At 44.6% G+C, this 19,419-nt stretch overlaps 1 protein-coding gene and 1 long non-coding RNA gene across 3 annotated transcripts in view; one reads left to right on the top strand and one right to left on the bottom strand.

Moving 5' to 3' along the window:
- Window positions 1–15,051, bottom strand: part of ISM1 (isthmin 1) — a 40,532-nt gene extending 25,481 nt beyond the window's left edge. For both annotated transcript variants that reach the window (XM_071740255.1, XM_071740254.1), the window contains exons 1-2: window positions 14,918–15,051; window positions 13,732–14,243 (exon numbers count right to left, since the gene is read on the bottom strand). In XM_071740255.1, coding sequence (XP_071596356.1) covers window positions 13,732–14,243; window positions 14,918–14,927 — 522 coding nt within the window. In that variant the 5' untranslated portion in view covers window positions 14,928–15,051. The remainder of the gene's footprint in view (window positions 1–13,731; window positions 14,244–14,917) is intronic.
- LOC139794532 (uncharacterized) lies at window positions 14,411–15,728 on the top strand. The gene is made up of 2 exons (XR_011725166.1): window positions 14,411–14,785; window positions 14,950–15,728. It is a non-coding gene; the product is annotated as an uncharacterized lncRNA (long non-coding RNA).
- Window positions 15,729–19,419: the final 3,691 nt, after the last annotated feature.

The following is a 19,419-nucleotide window of genomic DNA, read 5'->3' on the forward strand; positions in this document are numbered from 1 at the left end:
CATATGCCACTGAATATCCACCCTATGCTTTCAAAAGTGTCTATGACTCTGACTGTGTCAGCTGGCAGATGTTTTTAGAGACTAGAAAGTGTTTAGTCCCTGTGGACCAAAAGTTACATGATGACTTCATCACATAAGCAAAAGCTAATAACGGGAAAGCAAGAAAGCAGACAAGTGTTATATTCCAAAAACATGATGTTTCCTGTGCTTCTGGCAATACTACTTCTGTGCCTGAAAAAAAAGCAAATCACTTGTGTCTTGATGCTCAAAACATACACACCACCGGATCATTGCAAGGTAATTTACTTCACCCTCCCTTAGTTGCCTTCCCCACCATTACTCTTTTCTTTTGAGGGAAGTTAGAGAGTGAAGGCAGAGGAAAGGCAGCATTTGTTTACATTCAATATCTATGAACGAATTCTGCCTCAACACACTCTCTGTAAGGGGTTATTACTACACATAGGAGTTTACAGCAAAACAGCAGCATAAATTTGAACGGCTGCCTCAGGACCACGCACCTCTGCTCCTGCCTGAAGTATTCTTTCAAGCCTGAGTGTACAGTTTTACCCTCTCCATTTAGAAAACTTCAGAGACTGATACATGAACAACTGGAATTCATTAGTATAAATGGCAACTGTACATGCTGTACAGATAATAATAATAATAACTATCTTGGTTTTTGTATAAAGAATGTCAGTAGTGGACATTATGCCCTCTCTCTACATCTCTGTGAACTGCCCTAATGACAGAACAAGAGAAAGAAAAAAGAGGCAGCAGATATACAAGAGAAAGGCCTCCCTCCAGTGACATTATGGGGAAGAAGAGCAGGCAACCAGATACACAGTACGCCATGACAAGGCAGTGAGAAGATCCTTCTGTTTAAGAAGGGGCAGGGAAAGGATTTGCCCGGGAGAAGTGTGGGCTTTTTGTATTATGATTCCTATGCATGTATATATACATTTTCTTAGAACAGTAAGGGAGAGGGGGGTGCTATTTCCTAGAGCTGATTAAAGAAGCATGACTCGATTTTCAATTTCAAACGACTCGGGGGGCATTCCAATCGACTGCAGACAGGAAATGAATACCATACATGCATTGAACAAGGCAGATGCTTTTGAATCTGACACTTACGTGAAAAGAAAATATCTTCATTTCTGTCTCCTCTCCGCCCCACGATTACTTAGTTCTGAGCTATTTTTAGAGTAAATGGTTTTATTTTTCAAACTTGTTATAGTCTTAGCATGTGCCTGAAGCCACCCAGACGCCACTGACAATAAGCTGTATGGAACAGGCCAAATGTATCTTTAGATTAGTCCCAGTGGCCAGACGCAGAAGCAAGGTAGGAAAGGAAAGATTAGTTCAGGTTTGTGCTATCCTAACCTCCTTTGTTGAGGAACAGAGATGAGACATCCACTGATATGCCAGATCTCAGGGAGGGAGAGCTGCTTCTGTACAGCAGACTCTGAAGAGCAGGTTGGAAGAGCATTTCTTGGTAGGCTGTGGTAGGCACAGAACTCACTTTCAGCTACTTAACTGTACTAATGAGATAAATACACATCTTTTCTCCTCATACAGTCCTTAAAAGTAAGTGGCAATAATTGTCATGGGATTATATGGGGTTTATAACTTGACTGCAACATAATTGTGGCTCCTTTTATTAATGGCAGCAGTGCACATTGGGGAATTGGTATTTACAGAGCCTTTCACCCATTTAGTCTATATGTATACAAACACACAATTTCAGCTGCTAACTCCTCTTGTGTATCATTCTGGGAAGACATATAAAAATCAAAGAGGTGGTATTAATCTGGTTCTTACTCAGATGTTACACAAATAGTTAGTTCAATTCATGCTGATGTTAGGATTGCTGTAGCTGTATTCCTAACATGAAAAAATTATCCTCTTGGGAGAGAAACAAGAGAAGAAGAAAGAGGGGTGGGTAGGTGAGAAAGGCAGCTCTGATTTACATTATTCAGAAAGCCATGAATGCTAGATCAAAGAAGACCAAGAATCACATTCACCACCACTGGAGGATTTCAGCAGCTTTTTTGGAGCTATTGATCCCTCAAGGGCAAACTCCTTTAAACACTAGGTGATGCCTCTAACTAGCCAGAACTTCCACCTTATACTGGCTAAGCCTCACACAGTTTGCTTTCATCAGCTGGAGTGGAGTACTGGGGAAAGCAGAGGCAGCTAAGACACTGCTGTCTCTGGGTCTGATGAAGCAGAGCACAGAAATAGCATGTGTGCATTTTCTGCACCAGATGTTACCTTTTTAATGGCCATCATGGTAGATGTTAAAGAACAGATTTCTCACTGAGAAGCCATGCATTTGGTGACCACTGATACTGTTGAGTGTTTTGTCCAGGGCTAGAAGGCAGTCACCCTGGTGAGAACCCTGGGAAGGGTTTGTTGTTTCAGCACTCACATGCCAATATATTTAAAAATCACCTTATATTTTGTTGTAGGATGAAGGTGGGTTACGATCTCTAAGGTGGCAGCACACCTCAGCCAGCAAGCCACGACTTGTTCATCAGTTTCTTCTCACAGGTCTAATCTGACCACCCAGAAGGCACAGGATCCAACATAAATCAAGTCCTGAACAGTCAAATGCACTGTAGATCCGCATCTTTCCCCTCCCCATCCCTTCCTTGGGTCAGGTATCTTTGGAGTCTGGTAGAGAAGCTTCCAGGTGTTCTACCTTGTCGAGGTACTTGTCTTAATGATCATGTCTTAAGCAAGAGCCACTGGAACTGGGTGCAGTAAAGCAATTTCACCTGGCACATCCCCAGATGGTCTCCTTAGAGCTGCCTTTGGGCTTCTGATACAGATCCACTTACACTGGGCTCATTGCTGCTGCCACTGTTGTGTCTCTAGGAACACTCCATTCATCCTGCCTTCCACATCAACAATATTGTGCACATGGCCACAACAGTGCATTATGGATTGTTCAGCTCTTTCCAAGCTCTGGTCACAATTCAAAGTCTTATCTACTCCCACCACCACTTAGCACAACTTGGTACCTTGCACATTTTCATGAAATGGATGACCCTTTTCTTTCTGTATGCTTTGATCATGAGCATGAGCTCGTGCTGCTACCATTTAAATGCATATCAAAAGCTCCAGGACTCTACCAGGCTAAATAGTTAATTTGAAACCTTTGGTGCTATTGTTCCTGTATGCCTGAAGACACAGACATAGTGTGGCTGCCCTAGGTTCCCTTTTGATATATATTTTCACAAATGTTAGACATATACATATCAAACCCTCTATTCTTCCCTAATGAAAGACTGGACACAAGATAAGGAATAGATAGTCTCTTGGCCAGCTGCAGAAGCTCTTTCATAAATGACACAACAATCAACCCCTGTAAAGGAAAGTGATACTCCAGAAGCTTGTTAGAGCTGACATACATCTGTTTTGATATTTTAGGCAGGAATAAGATAGAAAAAGTTAAATGATGAAAGATTAAACAAACTCTGTATTAAGAAGAGATGGTAGGGTAATGATGGAAGAATTGTAAATCACCTGCAAATGTTAAGATTGCTGCTCTCTTCTGCAGACCATAGAGTCTGTACTGCAAACCTCCAATAGACATGGACTGTGCTCTATAAAAGTCATGATGAATGCAGACTTGTTTTTATATTATGGAGGTCCTAATCCTCCTCCTCCTCTGACTTTGCTCTATTGTTACAACATCAAAGACCAACTGCTGGCCGAGATACAGTCAATATGAAAAGGGCGACCAGCAAATTTACTGCTTGACTTCATTCCCTTTAAATGGAATAGGCACCATGGCCCTTTTTCAAAGTCCAATCACAGACATATATCTTTTTTATTGGACATCATGTACAATACAGTGAAGCTGTAACTTGGAAAAAAAAATAGAGCACCTTAAAAAAATCCCATGAGGTGAACATTCCTTTATAAAAATATCACTGTGGTTACATGTTTTGAAAAACTCTGGGCTCTCTGTGTTGCAAAAAGCACGGGCTGGCTAGGTTATAGTTTAGCTAAGATGCATACCCATGCCTAATATCTAGTTGGTTTCAAAACAAAACCAACCCAAAAACCTAATAAAAAGTGATATATTTAAGACAGAATGCCAGTGCCATTCAAATAAACTGAAACGGCAGCATTTGTGTCACAAGAATCATTAACTGCTTTGTTATAGTCTGCTTTGTGCAGTGAACCTTTACAGACTTCTTCAGTCCAGAGAAACTTAAAATCAGTGGCACAAACTACCATTATACACTGCATCTTAATCAACTACAGTATGATTACTGAGGCAATTCGAGGAGACAGTTTCAGATGAGAGCTGCATCTGTAGAAATTAAAGACAGGGACAGTTTTATTGCTGTTGTGTTGTTCAGTAGGTGCTAAATAACTTTTTGCTATGAAATTATAAAGTTTATAAGCAACTCATATGATGTAGAAGGTGAGTATATGTTTCTATTTCTAAATAAATTATGTGTCAATTTAGTGAGAATGTTTTGGTTTTAATTTGAACTATTAATAACTTATGTTTCATTGGCTAACTTGTGCAAACAGACATTAGTAAATACCTCATCACAGAAGTTATATCTGGGGCACATCCATACTGATTTTAAAATCCTTCGCTGATTTATGTGGCAGATAAACCCAAGCAAATTTAGGTTTTGTTAACACTTATAGTAACCTTAGGCAGCTGGTTCCAGTGTAGTAATTTTGTTTGGTCACGGCAAAATCTGCTGCTCTTGGGTTACTTCTTAGGTGAGAAAGACACCAAAGCTACGTGACTACATTCTGAAGCATTAGCTTCAAAAAATAGCCACCTTTTTCCTTTACATTATGTTCTGCTGTCAGTCGCCTCCTCTTTCCATCGCAGCCCACAACACAGACCTTCTGCTTCAAGGACATCACCTCCTACTCAGCCACCCCATTTTACAAGGAAAGGTGTTTCAGTTGTATTGCTCAATACCTGAATGCCCAACTCAAGGGGAATGCAAAGGCAAGATGCCTAAAGGAAGTTAAAGCTGGCCCACAGGCATCACTAATTCAGTTCCTTAAAAAGGGGGGAATCCACTTGTTATAGAGAGGTACTGTGAACAGTGGCAGAAAAAGATGAGGCTTATTATTTGGGTGGTACTTATACTTACACTGTACTCAGTATACAACAGTATTGTCACAAGTACAGATCTCAACAGCCAGGCAGGCAAAGAGTAAATTTCACTCTTACAGAGGAAGAAGTGCTACTGTGGAATAAGAACTCCAGGATTTTTCAGTGCATATGAAACATAAGAAACAATGAAAGATAATGGATGGAAATGAATTCATCAGCCTGAAGAAAGCCACACCTCTAAGCCCAGCTTGCCTTCATGGATGGAGGGCTAGGTTATGTGTGTTATGTGCATATCAATTCTGTGGAAAAACTGAACTGTGAAAGATTAAAACTCAAAAGGAACTTTGTCTGACTCTGCAGCTAACACAAGTCAGTGACATCTTGTTTTGTGAAAGTCAGTGGAGCAAGGTCAATTTAAACACCCTGAGAATGTACATTTTGCAGGGAGGCATAAAAGCCAAGGTATGTTTGAATTTATCCTCCCTTTCAACATGGACTGACCGCACCAAGAGTGGTGAGAAAAGTTTTCATCTTGGATTTTGCTCTCACCTTCATGAGCACCTCTGTAAGATTAAAAGCACCCAAGCAGCCATTACTCTTCAAGAGCTAAAACGTGAACAACTCCAGGTCTGCTTTCATCCTGCTGACTGATAAAAGGGAGGAATAAAAAAATATGACACACTGCTATGAGTATTCCAAGCACTGAAAAACAAGGGCAAAAGGATAAAAAGCTGCTTACCAGTACCGCCCACACCAGCTCCTCTGACCAAGCATTATACTGCCATACACTGACCGCTGTGGCAAGCCATCACTTACTACAATAACAAGTTACATTGTACTTTGTTTTCTCTCTTTTCCTGGTATTTTAAATAGAAAGTACATGGAAATACCAACACTGGAAACTTTTTGCTCTTACTGATGTATCAGTGAGCTCACCACTCTATTCCTTGAAAATGTTATTCATTTGCATGCTTTGGGCTATGAATTTAGCCTGGCATTTTCAGTCTTAAAAACTTGTAAAATCATTATCCTGGAGGCACAATGGTATTAAAGTGCAACAGCAACCACTGCATCATTTAATGCTTCCTTTTGCAACTTACTGAAGCACATTGTATTTTTCTGCTCCAAGTTATCACTTCATTATTCATTTGTGACAGTGCTTACAGCCTCCATTCAGAGAGACCTATTATACTACACATTGTACACAAGCAACAACAGAGCAACAGAATCTCAACCTCAGAGAGCTTGGGTTGAGATTTAAAAAAACCAAAATAAAAGTAAAATGTGCCAGCAACCTAGATCTGTTACAACTAAGAAATGCTTCACAGAAGTAATTTTTATGGGGAACATTATTCAGTCAATTTAAAAAGGTTTTAAGTAGTGTCATCTTAAAGCTGACAATCTCAAGAAAAAGGCAAAAAAACCCCCAAACAACTCAAAACCATGAACAGAATAAATGAGGCACTGGGTACTACCAACATAAATAACTGGGTACTACCACATGTGTTTACAAGGAAGGCTGGCAAAACACATGAGAGCCAAAAGCAACTAACTCTGACAATAAAACCTGCCAAAACTGCTAAATCTTCTCTGTTGCTTATATACTTTCTTATATACACTTATATACTTTCAGGATATAAGCACAAATAAAAATTACATTGCTTTGATTTTTTAATTTATGCTTGTGTAAGGAGACATCTAAATTGTCTGCATGTATAAAGCAGGAGTGCATTTCAAGATTTTAAAATTATGACTCAAGAATGTAAGCATAAAAATGTACGGCAAAACAATTTCCTACCATTATTTGCATTCTGTGCACTTTTGCATATTGATGACTGGGTTTTCAGGAGCTAATTTTTTCTCCATCACATTTGATTTTATAAAGCTTTTCAAACATATCTAGTACATAAATTTACTAGGCTAGAGGGCAGAGATAGCATAGTTAGCATCATTATCAATACTACTTCCTTCTGTATTTTCTGTAAACCTTCCAGATGCTGTGGCAAACAGAGCTGGAGTTTCACCTAATCAATAACTTATTGATTGTTCCTTGTTTTCTTTCAAGACCTTTTCTACCATTTTGGAACAATAAGGCATTGTTCAGAACAATAAGGCATAATATACAGATGTAGTAGATGTAAGTAGAGACAAAAGAACAACTCAACTCAAAATACGCTTCCAAATGTAATGTAACTTGGATTGGTTAAACAGATGTCTCCCTGGCAAAAGAATTCTACAAGCAGAGCAAGGTGTCAAAAAAAAATAGTATGCTGAAGCTTGAAGTACTAGGGGCAGGTTACATTTTAGCAGATCTTAACATGTATGCTGAAATGACAGTGACCAGCTTCAAACAGTAAAATGATGATGAAATTGTAAGGGTCATAAAGCCCAACAGCAGAGCTTCAACTCTAGGCCTCCTGTTTTTGTGGACAGCTGGCATTAAAAAAGGGCAGAGCAGGAAATTGTGACTGATTCTGAATGCTAACAACTGAAGGTGAAGAAGCAAAGGAGAGCTTCTTGTGCCAAGTGGGTAACAGTGAGGGGACAGTAGCAGTGTGGTTGTACAGCTGTCCTACTGCTGGTGTAGCTGTGATGGACCAGCTGTGTTCTTCCTGTGCAGAACGAACTTCTGCACGTGATCAACAAAGACTACAAAACAAAACCTACTTCAGAGCTAGTGCTAATTGTCTACATTAGATGAATCCATGTGTAAACTACCAACCCAGCTCCTTCCAGGATCTCTATGTACCCATGCCTTTTCTGTCATTGTCACCAAGGGTGGTCATTCTCAGGAACCAGACAGAAACCTACAACCCCTTTCGCTACCATGAGCCAGCCAGCTGGCTGCCATAGCTAGCAGGCTTCCCTTTAGCCACTCTCTCCCACACACAGCTCCAGAGCACAGGTAAGGATGGATGGAGAGAAGTGAAAGGTTAAAGCAGTGATGTCTCTGGGACCTCTGCCCCGTAGTACTCACTGTGGTTCATGTCTGGCTCCAGGTCCAGGAAATGTACATAAAGACACCGTGGTAGCCCAGAATGAATTTAAAACTACATACCCTCTGCTTTATTCATACAAATACCCTGATACTATGAAGAGCTGGAAAATTATTCTAAATCTTGCTCAAAACAGAAATAAAGAATTCCAGAACTCTTCTGTATAAAGGCACTAGGAAAAAGCTGCTCCAAACTATAGTTAGAAATTAAGCTGAGAGGCACACTGTGATTTAATGCCAGGTATTTATAGGTGATGATCCAAGATAAGCAGTACTGTAACTTAGTTGCTGAACAGAAATTCAGCAAAATAAGCCTCATACAAACATCTTTGTTCAATCTGAACTAGGAAGTTAACATTTGTATCTGCCTAACACTTCTCCTTGCAGACATAACTAAATATAACCTGCGACCCTGTTCAAAATTATTGCCGTAGTCTTAGACACTAAAATGCTTGCCACCCTGAAGGTGTCATAGCTCTTTTCCAACAAGATGCTTTAGTTTGCTTGGAAATTAACTGAAGCGATAGGTATGGAAAGAAGCTTAATTAATACTTCTTGGAGTTTTCCTGAAGCCAGGTTTGGAAGGCAGAAGACTCTCTCCTGGAAGCCACAGACAACAGCAAATACTCTTCTGCTTACAGCAGTAGCCTCACACCTTCACCATTTTTCCCCACTTTTTCCTTTGCTTCCCAAACAACCAGCAGCAGCACACGTAAAGCTAATCACCCTTCTTTCCCCCTAGATCCTGGAACAAGCCACAGCCCACTAGCAAAACCACTAAAGAGCACACATAATTCTCTCCCTTGGGAGATGAGAGAATGAACTGCACATGGTGTAAGTCATTCGTAAGGCTTAATGCATAACTGGAAGAACATATGCTAATGGTAAGGGTAAGCTTTAGCTAAGAACCTATACAACAAAGCCTGCTGAGAGCAGGCAGGTTATACTACCAGTGTCAAAAAAGCACGAAAAAGCATCTTCTGTGTTAACAACTTCACCAAAAGAGCCGCTTTTTAGAGATCCATCCTGCTTCATTCGCAAGCCACCTGTTCTAAAAGCTATTTGTGTAACGTATAAACTGCTCTTAAGGCAGAGAAGTACTTAATGCTCGTATTAAATATTTGATGTATATTCACCTAATGGCATCTTTTATATGGTAAGGGCAGCCTGGAAAACATGAATGCAAAACCACGAATTGACAGTTTTTTGGTGATGATTTAAACAATCACTTTCTATTACAACTAACCAAAGGAAAATCTCCAGAACTCAAATAAGCTTTAAAAACAGCTTTAAAAAAATCAGTCTAAACCTCTCCCAAAGTAAACAGCTTGAGCCTTACACTGAGAAAGCCACAAAGCTAAAACACGGCACTTTATCTGACTGAAGATCATTTTGCAATTTGCCTGAATACAGTACAAGGGACAGCAGGAACATAGAAACCTTAAAAAGACTGAAATGCATCCCAGAAGAGGTAACAGCACACTTCTGAACTTCGCATTGCATCGAACATTGAAAATTAAGAACTCAGCCCTGTAAAGGACTCCTCATGTGGCTTGGAGACCAACTCTTGTGGAACCATTTATAAGCAGCAGAGTGTGTTTCTTTGGGTAGGGCTCACAAACTGTAATTGCTTGCATGCTTATTGAGAAGGGGGGCAAGGACAGGAGCAAGGAGATTAAAAGTAAAAAGCTGTTTACAGCATTGTCCTTCTTTTCAAATTATGTTCCCTTATGTGGCTCCAGATTTCTGCACAACTACTGAGTTTCATGCTAATGTAATACTGCTGCAAGTACCATAGCAGAGAATCTGACTTCATGTGCTATGGCATATATTGCTGGTGGCTCTATTACTACATTTTACAAGGTCATTTTTCTTGGTGTGGGAACACTGTTTTTCTTGGTGTGCAAGGCTTGCTATGGAAAAATTAGAAATTATGGGAACAATCTTGATGAAGTATTTTCTCTCATAATGAAAGCACAGATTTTAGAGCATCGTAAAGTATTGCAAACATCTTTCAAAACTTATTTCAGACTTCCCTTCATTTTAGAACTATGTCAAAAGATAAAAACATACCCGGAGCAGCATTTTTCCATCTCTTAATATAGCTTCACTTGCTCTTACCCAGAAGCAAAAGTTTGTACTTTTCAATTTCATAAACAGACTTCGCAATAGTTTCTGGATGCTAATTACATTACACCCAACAGAGTTATCACCAGTAAGCCCAAAATCTCCCACCTCCCTAATTCTCCTTTTTTTCTTTGATAGAGATGAAAGGAGGAAATAAAATCTTACTTGCGAAACAGAAGGCCAATTCCTTCTCATAACTCAAGACTGCAAGATACTTTAGAACTCCTCTCTGGTTTTCCGTTTTTGCATTACTTTAAACTACCACAAACTAATTACAACAGCATCACGAAACTGCAGCAATGCAGAGGTCCAGTGCCTATTTCTGCAGCAGTGAACCGAGGAAGCCTGTGCCTGTATCTTACCCATCCCAAAAAGAACCAGCAAAGTACATCAGGATTTTCTCCTCGATGATGCTTCATTACAGCCAGTCACAGCAGCACAACATGATCCCAGACATCTGGGAACTCTAGAGACATGAATAATATGAGGAAGGGCATCAAAAGTGAAAAAAAAAAAAAAAGAACTTGTTTAATTTTAGGATGGAAGTTTTGTCTGGATTTCTTCCCTTTATCAGTCTAACTAATTGCAGAGGTTAACATAATTGAAACACCAAGAGAAAATAAAAAACTACCCTCCAAAATCCTTCCTTCATTTGAAAGATCAGCAGATGGGAGAGAAGCTTTCGCTCCATTAATTAATCAGAATTCAAAGGCATACAAATCTGTATTTTAGAGTATTTAAATTTCCAACAATATTTTAAGATTACTAAGGATTCCTCCTGAATCCATTTTACGTAAAAAGGCTCAAGGATGTACTAAGTTTTTGGGGGTTGATTTTTTTTTTTTTTTTTTTTTTTGGAACAAAGATTAACACAAGATTTTTTTTTCTGGTGCAAAGGACCAAATTCTGACCACTTTATTTGTGCAAACAGGCCTGCCTAAGTCCAAAAATATCATACTCTGCATGTGATGATGGACAGTTTGTTTTTATACAAATGTGCCTTGTCAAAATACATCCCTAAACAGTTGCTGCAAAGATGACTCTTTCCTGGATTTGCTGCAGTGTGCGCAACAGACTTTGTCAAGTGAAATTTCATCAAATGAAACACTGACATAATAATTTCCCACAACCTTTTCTCTCCATGGGTCTACCAAGACAGAAAACACAATAGTGGGTGCTAGGGTTTTTTTTTTGTTGTTGTTTTTTGGGTTTTTTGCTTGCTTGTTTTGCTTCATTTGGGTTTTTTGGTTTTTCTTAAACCATAAGCAATAGCGACCTTAGAGATTTCTATTTGCTTGTAGTTATAAATATGCTGCTGCTGTTGTGTGGTTTTACTTTACACATTGACTCTTTACTTGAGAATACAGTGCACTAGGATTTTACATGCCCCTTCAGTATATACCACAATAACAGCCCAAGAAATCCCAGAGCAAGCTTACTATGGAGATCTGTATCACGATGCTTTGAATGGAAGCATCTGGCTGTTAGGGAGTTCAATTTTCAAAAGCAGGTGACAGGATTTTCCAACTAGCAATAGAAGCCATGGAAGTTATAAAATCAAAAAAACCTGATAGACTTTCATATATTTAACTCATTGCTCTGATCGATATATTTCCCTCCTGTAATGTCTTGGACAGACACCCTCTCTCAAATACTTAACTGCAGAATCGATTCAGTTGGGAAGCACATAAAATTTTCAATTCTACAAATGGCAAAACATGATGAAAATATGAACTGCTAAAGCTATCACAATGCTTAAGGGCACAGAGCTTTAATAAGTTATCTGTAAAAAAGTCACTGGACAGACAAAAATTCTTGGAAGTCAACAATCAACAGATTGTCATGAAACAGCCAACTACAATGATAGTACTCAAGGATAATTATCTGAAAATGATTTACCTCTTGTTTCACCCTAACCTTGCAATAGTTCTCTAAAAAGAGCTCCTCAGGAAAATGGCATCACCCAGATCTCCCTCTTACCCAGATGTTTCCCTCATTATGTTACAAGCCTGTCAAGAAAAGGCACATTCAGGGTTATTCTAATGATAGCAAACACCTAGTAAAAAACCTCTCCAAATTTATTTTTCCAAGGAACATCATTTTAAGAGGCATTCCCAGTGCCCATGAGGAAAGAAAGCATCATTTATAAAACACTATTACCAGGGATCTTGAATATATTAAAAAAAGCCATCCTGGAATGTCAAGCTAGTGATAAAAGTGCAGCTCAAAGACAGCATCATGGGGCCTTACCCACACCCCAACACTCCCAAGCAGGACTTCCACTGACTTTGACAGGAGGTTTTCTGAACTAAGAGGACTTGATTCCAGTTTTTACTTGGGATGTTGAGTCTGCAGCTCTGGGTTCCCTCCTGTAGCTAGTGGTTTCACTTTGTGGACCACCAGCCAGGGATCCCATGGAAAAAAGAGTGATGGTTACAGTCTGCACTGCCCCTGTTTTTCCTCATGCTTCATAGAAATGTGCTCTGCTAGTATCATGATTCTTTATGAGACAATAAAACATGTTATGTAAATTTATGGTGTCAGTTATTTGCATGATTTGATGGTTGATTCTTCTTTAACATTTGGATACTAGGGAAAAAGTTGGTCAGAGCACATGCAACCAACCAAAGATTTACAAGCTTTGCCTTGGGATTCTGAGGATTCTGCAGGTTTTATCACTCTCTCCAAGCATTTTAAGTGATTGGCAACATGTGATATTGAACAAAAAAGAACCACCTGGACAAATAAGGAAACTGAACAAAAAAAAGTCCGTTGCCTCTGCTGGGCATAATTCACCAGCGATTTTGTGAGATCTGGCTGGCTGGGTCACAAACTCTGTGTTTCACAGTCACAAGCACCTATCACTCTGTTTTTTGGCTATTTTAGGATTAAATATATCTACCTGTCTCTTGACACTTCTGAAGGAAAGCCATGCATTTTGTTCCCATATTTGACACCATCATACACCCGTTTCTTCCCCTCTCTCCCTGGGGAATGCTGCGTCCTCACAAGAGAGGCCCTGGATGGGACATGCCGTGCCTGATACGGACCGGAGGACCACCCACCCCATGCGCTCCCCAGGTGAGATGGCCGTCGTCTGCTGCTACCTGTCGGCCATACACAGCAGGGGAGCCGCCCCGACGCCTCCAACACGATGTCCAAACTTGGCGTGGGCAGACTTTTAAACTCTGACAAAGTGTAAAACCAAGGGAGGGGACCGGGGGTGAGAGGGGAGAAAAAACACCCCAGGCACCCCGCAAGAAAAGCCCTCGAGCGGGTGAATACCTGGCGACAGCGGCCGGGGCCCCGGCGGCCGGAGCAGGTGCACGGCGCCGGCTGCCGTCAGCCCGGGAGGCCCCCGCAGCCCCCGCCCCGCACCACAGCCCTCAGGGGGGTGCGGGTGGGGACCGCGAGGGAGGGAGCGGGGCGCTGGAGGGGCGCGGGGCGGCCGCTGATCGCGCGTGGGTGCGGGACCGAGGGGGGTGGGTGTAGGCGGGGCGGCACTCACCTGCCGCTGGCTGTGGTTGCCGGCACCCGTGGGGGCGTGGGGCTCGCCGCCGCCGCGCAGCACGGTGATGTGCAAGGTGAGCAGGAGGAGCCCCAGCAGCAGCAGCAGCTCGGCCGCCAGCCGCACCATCCTCTTGAGCCGGGCGGCTTTAGGACCCCGCGGCGGCGGCCGTGGAGGAGGCGGAGGAGGAGGAGGAGCCGCGGCGGCCGCCGCCGCCGGGGCCGCCGCCGCCTCTGCCGGAGCGGCCCCGGCCCCAGGGCCGATCGCGGCAGCCGCAGGACGGGCGGCGGGGACCGCGCCGCTCTCGGCGTCGGCGGGGCGGGCGGCGGGCGCGGAGCAGCGGCGGCAGCAGCAGCAGCAGCAGCAGCGGGGGCCGCCACACCACGGCGGAGCCACGTCGGGGCGGGACGCCGCGGCGGCGGCGGCGAAAATCCCGGCGCTGCCCGGCTGCGGCGGGGGGCGGCAGGTAGCCGCGACGGGGCCGCGGACCGGCGGCGTCTCTGCGGGCAGCCCTGCAACCCAGAGTCACCGTGGGCCGTCGGAGGGAAGGAGGGAGCGGAAAGGCCGAGCCCCCGCCGCCTCGGGAAGCCGCGGGCCGGCGGAGAGCAAGGCGGCTCGGCTGCCGACGGGGAGACGCTGCGAGGACGGGGGGGAGCCGGGAGCGTGTGTGCGAGTGAGAGGGAGGAGGGAGGGAAAGGCGGGAGGGGGGGGTAGGGGGGGAGAGGCTGGGGACGACTCTCACATGGCGGGGAAGCCGGGACGCTCCGAGGGGAGGAGAGAGCTTGGGGCTATCGCCTCCCTCCTCGCAAGGGGATGGGGGTGGCCCCTGGACCAGCTCCCCCCCCCTGCTCCGCCGTGTCCTCGCCCGCCCCGCGGTTCCCCCTCCCCTCACGATGCCCGTCGAGGCGTCGCCCTGGCCCGCCCGCCCCGCCGGGCCCCGTCCCGTCGCCGCGAGAGTGTGAGGGAGCGGGGCCGCACTGCGACCCCAGCCCTCACCCCCCGCCGGCTGCCAGCCCTCGACGGGGCGGCTGCGAGCTCCCCGTGGGGAGAAGAGGTGCAGATCACTGCTTCCCCCCGACCTCCCTCCCTCCTTCCCTTCCTTCCTCCTCCTTCTCTCGGAGGAGGGGCAGGGGGACGAGGGAATCCAAAAAGCTTCAGTGGCCTGCCCTCCCTCGGAGCTGGATACCTGGCTCCATCTCTCCTCTCTCTTCCCTCCAGTGGCCCTAGGACTGGCAGGGGCAGCTCCGCACTCTCTCCTGCCACCGTGCGTGCGTGTTTGCAAGCTGCCGGCTCTCCTCCTGCCTCCTGCTGCTGCTTCCAGACCAACTTTCTCGCCCCCTCGCTCTGTGTCGGGAGAGGTGCGTGTCGGATGCTTTTATACTGCCCTGCCTCCCTCCCCTGCTGTCCTCCCCCCTCTCCGTCGCTCCCCCCCTTTCCCTTCTCCCTCTCTACAGCTGCAGCTTAGCGTCACCCCCCCTCTGACCTGCTCCTCTCCTCCTTGTGCCGACCTGCCCCTCTGCAAGCCCTGGTTTGCCGGGCACCCGGCAGCGGCACCCGCACCCCCCTCCAGCTCACGGCTGCACCTTGCATAGTGACTGCCGCCGCTGCTCGGCAGGGACAGGGTTGGACTGAAACCCCGTGTCCGGTTCGGCTGGTCCGTACATCCCCGGCAGCACGCGAGGCACCGGAGGACTCAGACCCCCAGGTGTTTTACACTCCTCGCTGTCATTTCCTTTCCTCTTGGTTGCTGACAGTGCTAAGTACAGAGGAAAGTACTTCCTCTCTCGGATGGGAGGCCCTCAAATTTAAAACTAACGTGAATTTGAAAATATGTGGAAATGAGGGTTGGGTTTATCACTTGCTGTAAATCAGTACCTTTGCCTCCAGTCTGATGGAGCCAAACCTCTTACTGAGTGCTGAAGCTACAGCTCGGTGTAACAAGAATGAACAGCTCAAATAAACTTTAAGCATAAATAAAGTTATGGGAGGTTTTGGAATCTTTGTTGTCATTCTTCCACAACTGGGAATGTTAGGTATAAAAATGAGAATCCAAGCCATCAGGGCCTGTGCAAGCATGTAACTGCTGGAGGCTGAAATGGTATCAAAATGTCTGAGTAGGCAAATGAGGATAAAGTGTTCCCCATCTGAAACATTTTCAGTCTGAGACCAATGTCCTCAGCAGGGTTCCTGAGATGTAAATGTGATTGTCCTCCCAGTGGGTGGTGGTAGCAGGGGCTGAGGCACATCATGGGAGTGTCCCTGTTTCGGGAAGGTGGCAGATTTGGGGTGCAAGGAGAGTCAGAGCTCGTAGGAGGTTTCTTGCAGGTCTTGGTGGATGCTGTGGTCCTGACTGAGTTGGAATGATGTCATGTACCCATCCAGACAGATATGTTTCCCTTCCATTGGTAACCATTGGAAATTATTAACCATCAGGCAGGAATATGGCTAAAATAATTGCACTAAGGTATTGGTAAAGATGTGACCAAAATTCACAAAATCAAAACCTTCAGATTTAAGGATTTTTAATCCACAAACATGTTTGTTGCTATCACTGCGGTGGAAACAATCAGTGTTGATGATCATGCAGGAGAGGGACTCCCATGGTGCTGCCCTGAGTGTGTTATAGGGTGTTACAACCCCTTTGTCTCATGAAATTACTTCTTTATAAATTACTGATATTGCACTGATGGTCTCGGTTATGCAGAAAATCATACAGAGCTCTTCAGTATTACATAAAGCCATAACAGCCTGTGGGAGCATCATGTGGTTTTAAAAAAATGTGGTTTCCTTTTTTTTTTTTTTTTTTTTTTTTTTTAACACAAACATTCCTTGGGCTAATCAAAATATTGAGCAGATAAAAACACTGATGTACTTCAGCTGTCATTGTTCAGCTTGGGCTCTCCTGCCACCATTGCTGTAATCCTGGTGGCTGTGCCCAATGGCAGGCATGGCAGCGAGCACAAAACTGAGGTGAAGGAGGCAGGCCTGGGGAAATGGGTAGCAAAGAGGCAGGAGAATTGTCTTCCAGCTTTGCCAAGGCCTGACCTTACCTGGTGGATGTCAGTGGATCCTGGCTGTTGGAGGAAAGTGGAAACTTGGCATGTGAGTTCTGTATTTCAGAGCTTAATGGTACAAATTGACAGCCAGAGCTAGACTGAAGGTTCATAATGCAAAACAGCCCAAGTGACAGCCTGGTGAAAAACACACACATGGGTCTGCCGCCAAGCTCTGGGTAATGTAGGTTTTCTCTCACCTTACGAAAGAGAGTGAACCAAAAGACATCTTCAATCCAGATGAAATGGGCCCGTGCTGGTGTGTGTCTCCTCACGGGACATTAAGTTTTCTGCATTAGGCTATTGTGCAAAGACAGTGAAGGACTGAGCATCACTGCAACTGGCAGAGAGGGGGTGGCAGCAAGAAACTGAAGCCTCTTCCCGGTTGAAAAAGTTGGCATAAAAGTGTCACTTGAGTATAGTGATACTGTCTGTGTGGCTGCACTGGTGGTGACCAGAGCAGAGAGCATGAGCATGCGTGCACCTCAGATGCCAATTTACATTCACAAACACTGGTTGAAACACCAGCAGATGACTTCATTGATGAATACAGACAGCTGAATCTCTACCTAGGGGGGGAAATGAAGTTAAAAGCAGAGAGAAAGCCTGTTTCCTCACAGCTGGGTGAACACTTGCTCCAGCAGTTACCATCTAGTCCCTGGAAAACGAATTCAGGGGTTGCCAGGGGGAAAGGTGCTCCTGAGATGCAGCTACAGGCAGCCAGCAGGGAGGTAAATCAGCAAGTGGGTCTGGCAGGATGATGGTGTAAGGGGAGTTTTCCTCTGTTGGCTTCTTCCCTGTGAAGGTGCACAGCTCACACTTCTCCCCTGCACCTTATATTTCTCTTCCTTCCAATGACAAAGGCAGATGCAACTCCTGTGCACTTCTAGCCCTGCACCAGTGCCTGGGGAAACACATTGAGCCCAAGCTCCTCAAAAGAGGGTTAAATTCATATGTTTTATGCAGCATTTGTGACACAACAAACACACTGCACTGTCAGGTAGTGTAGCTCAGCTGATGTCTGAGGAATCAGAAAGCCCTGCTAGCTTATCATCTGATGTCCTGCCTCTCTCGAGCCCCAGAGGTCCTGCACTCCTCACTGCATAGATTCAAAGGGGGCCCACAGCTGTCTGTGTTGCAGCCTCCATCACATGGTGAGGATTCTCTTCTGGGAATGTGTTTCAGGAATCTGTTGGGTCCAGCCGTGGTGCTGCCAGGTGAAAGGCCCCTTGGTCTCCTACACACCAGCCTGTCCACAAAAATGCACAACATTTATCCAGGGCCCCCATGCTACCTTCAGTGCTCAAAGATTAAAAATTTCATCTGACTTTGAATTTACGAGGTCCTCACTGCTATGTCCTGCTGTTGGTTTTCCTGTCTCCTGCTGTGGCCATCTCAGTTGACCACACAGTGTGCTGACCCCACCCCACCACCATGCAAGCACCTACACTTGGTGTTACAAGTCCTGAAAAACTAAGCTTTGCCTGACTGAGACACAGCACTTCACAGGGTCTGGGTGGTCCTACTGACCAAAATGAATACTACATCAATTGTACCTGCTCAAGTGTGAAAAAATCCTCAATCCAGATGAATGCAGCCAGATGACATCCTTCAAGACAAGCAGGAAAATTGCTGGAGATGGAGAGAGGAAGAAAAAAATGCAGTATGATACAATACAGTACAAGAGAGTGTAAGTTACTTTAGGTTCTTTATATCAGAAGTGAGGAGGATGCACAGGTGGGAGCAATAGGTAACTGGAGTGAGTGTCACTGGGTTTTTTGTCAGAGCACCATAGCTCCTGCTTTCTGCACTCCAGTTATCTCAGTGGTTAAAAGATTTTGGTGCTAACCTGCTTGTCCACTTTATTGCTTTGTCCCCTTTATTGTCGACCTTGGTATTGCTCCAGGACTGTGGAGGCACCCTATCTGTAAGGCTGATAGCTCCCCAGAGGAACATGGCTGGTAGGGCCCTGTCTGCCTTCCTCAACTCGCTCCTGCCTGTGCCCGCTCCCAGGATGCTGTTGTTTGATCTTTAAGCCTGGGGGTTGCTTTAAAATTATCTGGGATGAAAACCTGGCTCCACTGAAGTCATTGGCAAAGCTCCCATTGACTTCAGAGGAGCCAGGATTTCACCCTAAGACGCTTTGTAGATTATTGGTGAATGGAAAGCATACGTCTGGCTTCTTGAGGGTTATTATTGTTGGTGGTGACCTCTGCTCTGGTGAGCATTGAGCAAGGCTGGGTTGAGACAGATGGCTAAAGCTTTCTCAGCCTCTTCCCCTGCTTCCTCACAGGGGCTTTGCTTTACGGCTCATCATCTTGGATGCTGCTTATCAAGGAATACCTTCCCGTCGCCTGCCGGTGGAATTTAATGCCTGTTTGCCCACATTCCCCTTCCCCCAACACCAGCAGATCAGCAGATAGGAGACAGAATGGCTGATTAGCTTCTAGCTCCAACCTCTTAGCTATAAGCTGCAAATGCACACACAAGGGTCTCTTCTAAAAAAAAAAGAAAAAAAAACCAAAAAAACCCCCCCAAAAAACCCCAATAAACCCCAAACCTTCCCCAGCAGGCAAATTCTTTCTGTGATGTACAGTTTATCTCAATAAATTATAATTTGAATAGTAAATAAATT

This window comes from Heliangelus exortis, chromosome 3 (genome assembly GCF_036169615.1).
Source record: "Heliangelus exortis chromosome 3, bHelExo1.hap1, whole genome shotgun sequence".
Classification (NCBI taxonomy): domain Eukaryota; kingdom Metazoa; phylum Chordata; class Aves; order Apodiformes; family Trochilidae; genus Heliangelus; species Heliangelus exortis.